The 7248-nt window shown below is 41.6% G+C and overlaps 1 protein-coding gene across 2 annotated transcripts in view; it reads left to right on the top strand.

Moving 5' to 3' along the window:
- KIF15 (kinesin family member 15) overlaps positions 1-7248 on the top strand; it is an 82420-nt gene that overhangs the window by 28458 nt on the left and 46714 nt on the right. For both annotated transcript variants that reach the window (XM_017522149.2, XM_017522160.2), the window contains exon 8: positions 4091-4300. In XM_017522149.2, coding sequence (XP_017377638.2) covers positions 4091-4300 — 210 coding nt within the window. The remainder of the gene's footprint in view (positions 1-4090; positions 4301-7248) is intronic.

The raw sequence follows: 7248 nt of genomic DNA, 5'->3' as shown, positions 1-7248 counted from the left end.
GTAGAGACGGGGTTTCACCACGTTGACCAGGATGGTCTCGATCTCTTGACCTCGTGATCCACCCGCCTCGGCCTCCCAAAGTGCTGGGATTACAGGCTTGAGCCACCGCGCCCGGCCCTCTATATAAGTTTTAATGGAATCTGATCTGATGTCTCACTGTGTCACCAGGCTGGAGTGCAGTGGCGCGATCTTGCCTCATTGCAACCTCTGCCTCCTGGTTCAAGCGATTCTCCTGCCTCAGCCTCCAGAGTAACTGAGACTACCTGTGTGTACCACCATGCCCAGCTAATTTTTATATTTTTATTCAGGATGGGGTTTCACCATGTTGGCCAGGGTGGCCTTGATCTCTTAAACCCATGATCCACACGCCTCGGCTTCCCAGAGTGCTGGGATTACAGGCATGAGCCACCATGCCCAGCTCCTTCTGATTCTTAATGTTTTAGATTTTTATTGTAAACCACATAGCTATACTCTGCTCTTTTTTTAGCCACTCATGACAGTATCTTACCTAATTTATTTACATTACTTTATAATTATTGATATTGTTAGACTGGTTTCTACCATCTTTCTTGGTGTGTTTTGGCTATTTTATATAATGCTTCTTTCTCTTTTCTTGCCTTTTTGTTTTTGATCCAGTACACAGCATGATTTGTTGAAAAAAACTTTCTTTTCAGCATTACATTGCCTTTGCACCTTTGGTGAATTGACTGTACATATATGGGTTTATAGCTAACTGTATTCTATTCTGTTGATCTATATGTTTCTTTTCATCAATATGAAAAAGTCTTGATTATTATATAACTTGTTGCTAAGTAGTGTCTTTAGATAAGTTAAGGTAAGTCCTCCAACCTTGTTGTTTTTAACAATTATTTTGGTTATTCATTGTTCCTTTGCATTTTCATTTATATAGAATCAGTTTGTCAATTTCTACAAAAAAAGGCTGCTGGGATTTTTTTTTTTTTTTTTTGACAGAGTCTTGCTCTGTCACCCAGGCAGGAGTGTAGTGGCATGATCTTGGCTCACTGCAACCTCCACCTCCTGGGTTCAAGCCACTCTTCTCTCTCAGCCTCCCCCATAGCTGGGATTTTTACAGGCATGCACCACCACACTCAGCTAATTTTTGTATTTTTAGTAGAGACAGGGTTTCATCATAGTGGCCAGGCTGGTCTCGAACTCCTACCTCGTGATCCACCCACCTCAGCCTCCCAAAGTGCTGGGATTATATTATAGCCGAGCGAGTTTAAACAGAAGCACCACCTGTTGAGAGTCCACCTTTATGCTGGCGTCTGAAGAGTCAGCTAGAGCTCAAACCTCTGGGCCAAGAACAAAGGGTGGTCAACATTTTTATACCAGTTTAGGGTCGGGGGGCGGTAAGCAGATTATTACAGAAGCAGAAGGAGCAGGTTAGGGGAGAAGAGAGGCCTAACAAAAAGTTCTTCTTAAAATTGTTCTTCACTCAGGATGTAGGGTAGCAGTGTGGGGTAACAGTTACACAGTTGCGGATATAGGATGTACGGGGCCAGTGGGCCCTGTATCTCAGAAAATTGATTACAAAGATGCCAGGTGTCTTAGACCACATTCCGAAAAGAATGCCCTACATAGCTCAGGGTGGGCAAAATGGAGTTAGCAGGATTGTTTAAAATGTATTCATTATAGCCAAGCTAGGGTATTTCAATTACAGACATGAGCCACTGTGCCCGGCCTGGCTGCTTGGATTTTTTAGTGGGATTGTGTTGAATCTATCAATTATTTTTAGTATAATTAACATCTTAACAATATATCAACATTCACCAAGTATTTTTGGTTTTGATTTTTGTAGAGTATGCAAGCAAACATGCTTGTATTTGCTTTTTCTCCTTACATTGCACAATTGACAGTGTACTATGCTACTTTTATACCTTGCTTTTTTTTGTTTGTTTGTTTTGGAGACCAAGTCTTACTCTGGCTGGAGTGCAATGGTATGATCTTGGCTCACTGGAACCTCTGCCTCCCAGGTTCAAGATACTCTCCAGTCTCAGCCTCCCAAGTAGCTAGGATTACAGGCCTCTGCCATCACACCTGGCTAAATTTTGTATTTTTTAGTAGAGATGGGGTTTCACTATGTTGGCCAGGCTGGTCTTGAACTCGACCTCAGGTAACCCACCTGCCTCGGCCTCCCAAAGTGCTGGGATTATAGGTGTGAGCCACGGTGCCTGGCCATTTTTTTTTTTTTTAAGAGAATAGTATTTTGGAATTTGTCTCAGGTTGGAGGAACTCTCTCTCTCTCTTTGGTTTTTGTAGCTAGATTAATAAATCATGACTATATCATGATTAATATTTAATATACAGTATTTAATGTTATAAAAAGAAAGCATAAAGCACTATCCACGAAATATAAAAGATACAAATAGCTGGGCGCAGTGGATCACTTCTGTAATCCCAGCCTTTTTGGGAGGCCAAGGTGGATCACAAGGTCAGGAGTTCAAGACCAGCCTGGCCAAGAGTGAAACCTTACCTCTACTAAAAATATAAAAATTAGCTGGGCGTGGTGGCAGATGTCTGTAATCCCAGCTACTCAGGAGGCTAAGGCAGAGAATTACTTGAACCAGGGAGGCGGAGGTTGCAGTGAGCCAAGATCGCATCACTGCACTCCATTCTGGGTGACAGAGTCAAACTCCGTCTCACAAAAAAAAAGACAAAAGATACAAATAATTTCAGTTTTATACTGTGGCTGATTAATAGGGTTATAATAGCTAGGATTTATTGAGTGAAGTTGCCAGGCACTGTGCTAACTTCTTTTGTATATATTATTTTACTTAATCTTCAGTATACTCTTTGCAACAAAGATACTAATTTCCCCATTTTACCCCTTATATGCTATGACCCTCCTACCCAAAATGTGGTCCTCGGAACATCAGCATCACCTGAGAGCTTGTTAGAAATGCAAAATCTCAGGCCCTCACACTGAATCACCTCACACTGAATCTGAATCTGAATTTTAACAACATCCATAGGTGATTCATATGTACTTAAAACTTATATGTTCTGTTCTTTGGGGTAGGTACCCATATTCCCATTTTACAAATATGAAGGCTAAGCCTTGAAAAGGTTCAACTGGCCCCAGACCACACCTAGTAAGAAGTGGAGCCACAGTTTGAACTTAAATGCACCTGATTCCAGAGCCTGCGTTATGAACCTTCAGGTATCCTGGTTGCCATAGGGAATAGAAGGGAAAAAATACTTTGTAGGCCAAAAGAGCTGACGAAACTTTGGGCTTAAAGATAAGTTACAGATTTTTCGTGTCCAGCGTTCTTATTTTCTAGGTAAAGAAGGGTTCAGGGAGGTTTTGTGATTTACATCCGATGAACACAAATAAAGCGTGGCAAAATCAGTTCTAGATCCTTTGCCCTCTGATTTCCTGTTTGTTCTCTTTCTGTAACATGGAAAAGGAACACAAAGGAAAGGAAAATAACTTCAGTTTATTCCTTAATGGACCAGTAATCTTTCTTTCCACCTTTACAAATTTCCTACTGATTTTGGTGGCAGTTGTGTGCCATTTGGAACTTGGGATAATGTAATTTCTCTTAAAAAGTTAGATAACAATGGAAAGCAATAGATGTCCCTCACCCCTGTACTAAAGAGAAAATATGCTTTGTGTAAATATTTCTTTTTCCCTATGAAAGTAGATAATTAGCTCTATGTTAGTATTTTTCATAATAAAATGCGTGATTCTCAAGTGCTTATTTTACATTTTAAGTGTTCCTACCCTTGTTCCTTTTTTTCTTTTTTTTGAGATAGGATCTTGCTCTGTTGCTCAGGCTGGAGTGCAGTGGCACAGTCATGGCTCACTGCAGCCTTGAATTCCTGGGCTCAAGTGATCCTTCCGCCTCAGCCTCCCGAGTAGCTAGGACTACAGATACCTACCACTGTGCTTAGTGAAGTTTTTTTTTTTTTTCTCTTTTTTATAGAGGTGAGGTCTCTATGTTGGTCAGACTGATCCTGAATTCTATTTGCAAGTGATCCTCCAGCCTTCCCAAAATGCTAGGTTTACAAGCATGAGCCATTGTACCCAGTCCTCTCATTTCTTTTCATATGTCTTCCTTTTGCATAGGTGTTGTCTGGAGGATGGAGGAACAGACGTGTGGCATCAACATCAATGAACAGAGAATCCTCTAGGTCTCATGCTGTCTTTACAATTACAGTAGAGTCAATGGAGAAAACCAATGACATTGTGAATATACGGACCTCCCTTCTCAACCTGGTGGATTTAGCAGGATCGGAAAGGCAAAAAGATACCCATGCAGAAGGGATGAGATTAAAGGTAAGAATGAAATTATGGTCTTCAGCTTATGTGTGAGTTCTTACCAGCTGTCAATATAGTCGTGATACATAACAATGTCTTAGTCAATGAGAAACTGCATTTATGATGGGGAGGGTCCTTTAAGAGTATAATATACCACATAGCCTATATGCGTTGTAAGGTATACTATCTCGGTTTGCATAAGTATACTCTATGATGTCCACAAAACGACAGAATTTCCTAATGGTGCATTTCTTAGAGTGTATCCCTGTTGGCTGGGCTCGGTGGCTCACGCCTGTAATCACAGCCCTTTGGGAGGCCAAGGCGGGCAGATCACGAGGTCAGGAGATTGGGACCATTCTGGCCAACATGGTAAAACCCCGTCTGTACTAAAAAAATACGAAAATTAGCTGGGTGTGGTTGCGCATGCCTGTAGTCCCAGCTACTTGGGAGGCTGAGGCAGGAGAATCGCTTGAACCCAGGAGGTGGAGATTGCAGTGAGCCAAGATTGCGCCACTGCACTCCAACCTGGCAACAGAGCGAGACTCTATCTCAAAAGAAAATAAAACAGTATCCCTATTGTTAACTGATGCATGACCATACCAAACTAAGTATTTTGAGGGTGACAAAGGAATAGTAAATTGCTCCTATGAGAAAGGAACAGTAGTGGGACAGTAAACATAAATGGGATAGGGCAAGTCTGTCAGTATACAAAAATGTTTTAATTCATGACAGAGGGGATACGGGTATAAGAGACAGCAGGGGTCAGAGGAAGAAGGGTACAACGTGGACTCTTGTGGAACGTGTGGAAAAGAAGTAGTTCTTGAGTTGTAAAGGATTTGGGTAGGGAGAGAGAAACAGGAAATGTATGCCTGGCAGGGGTTATTGTGGATGCAGAATGCATGTGGCATTTGGCATGTCAGCATGCCTCAATGGATGGGTTGGTTAGAGAGGCAAGCAGGCTCGGATTATCAAGGGCCAGGAGTGCCAGGCCAAGTTTGTATTCAACTCTGCGCACATTGGGAAACACTTAACATTTCTGAGCAACTAAGTGTCTCATGAAGAAAGCCTACTTTATAGAAACTTAGTCATCTGACGCACTGCTGTTAAGATTTTAGAAGGGAGAGACCACAGAAAAACATCTTTTCCCAGTTTAGTATTTCAAGTGTGAAGGGTTAAGTACCTAGTCCTAGGCTAAGATATTAACAGCGGGACCAGAGGTTCTATGTAATATGTATTGTCAATATGCGTAAATGTATTGTTATATGAATTGTCAATAAAATATATCTAGATTCGATAGTTTAGAATATACATGGACAAGGGGAGAGGAATTGGAAATTATGAGGGAAGAGATCTACTTTTTTCATTAAAAGTGAGGATTTAGCCAGGCGTGGTGGCTCACGCCTGTAATCCCAGCACTTTGGGAGGCCAAGGCAAGCAGATCGCGAGGTCAGGAGTTCGAGACCAGCCTGGCCAACATGGTGAAACCCTGTCTCTACTAAAAATACAAAAAATTAGCCTGGCATGGTGGTGCGCCCTCGGTGGTAACCCTAGTAGTCCCATCTACTAGGGAGGCTAAGGCAGGATAATTGCTTCAACCTGTGGGGAGGCAGAGGTTGCAGTGAGCCGAGATCACACCCCTGCATTCCAGCCTGGGTGACAGAGCAAGACTCTGTCTCAAAAAAAAAAAAAAACAAAAAAGAGGATTTGAGCTACCTGACCTACCTCCGAGGCAGTTTCAGACAATCTAAAACTCATATTTCTTTCTTTTTTCTTTTGAGACGTCTCACTCTGTCACCCAGCTGCAGTGCAGTGGCGTGATCTCAGCTCACTGCAATCTCTGCCTCTCAGGTTCAAGCAGTTCTCCTGTCTCACCTCAACATCATACCTGGCTAATTTTTTGCATTTTTAATAGAGATGGGGTTTCGCCATGTTGGCCAGGCTGGTCTTAAACTCCTGACTTAGGTGATCCACCCACTTTGGCTTCCCAAAATGCTGGGATTACAGGCATGAGCCACTGTGCCCAGTTTAAAGCTCATATTTCTATTGAGATATGAGGCATAATCAAAATAGCATGTGGACTGAGCATGGTGGCTGATGCCTATAATCCCACTTGGGAGGCTGAGGTGGGAGGATCCCTTGACCCTAGGAGGTCAAGATTGCAGTGAGCTGTGATTGTGCCACTGTGCTCCAACCTGGGTGACAAAGTGAGACTCTGTGTCCAAAAGAAAAAAGCATATGTTTATAATAGGACATATATCAAGTCTGTTCTAAAATTCTTTAAATATGTTAATTCATTTAACCTTCCCAACAACTCTGGGAAGTAGGTGCTATTACTCTTTCTGTTTTACAGCTAAAGAAACCAAAGTCACACAGCTAGTAAGGTTAGAGCTGAGATTCAAACCGCGGTGCTACAGTACTCTCAGCCATGCCACCAACCACCTTCCTGATTTACTGAATGATAACAACAGTGACTCTGAATTCAGCACATCTTGCATTTTTGACTTTTTCTCTTTTTTGTATGCTCCTACCACTGCAGACCCAGTTTTTAAAATATACTACCTAAAGTGAAAATCCAATGTAACATATTTAGCTTACCTTTTTCCCCCACCAAACTTCTGTTTTAAAGGAGTTTTTATTATCCTTTACAGAATTAAACTGAATATTCTCCTCAAATAAGTTCATCAGTGGCTTTGGGGGCTGTATGGGTGAGTTATTAGGTATTATACCCTTAAATATTTTAGCATAAAAGGACTGAAAAAAGTACCTATTAATGCACTACTCTAAGTTTTCTTTCCCTATTTTTTTCTGGTCTTTATCTTTACCTTTAGGTCGATTTTAAACTATTTTAAGTGCAAAATGACATTAATTTCTTTTCTTTGCATTATTTTTGTATTTGTCTTTTTGTTGCTGTTGTTGTTTTTGAGACGGAGTCTTGCTCTGTTGCCCAGTCTGGAGTGCAGTGATGT

This window comes from Cebus imitator, unplaced genomic scaffold (genome assembly GCF_001604975.1).
Source record: "Cebus imitator isolate Cc_AM_T3 unplaced genomic scaffold, Cebus_imitator-1.0 Scaffold0, whole genome shotgun sequence".
NCBI lineage: Eukaryota > Metazoa > Chordata > Mammalia > Primates > Cebidae > Cebus > Cebus imitator.
The sequence above is the reverse complement of the archived record's forward strand: the minus strand, read 5'-3'. Positions and strand labels throughout refer to the sequence as shown.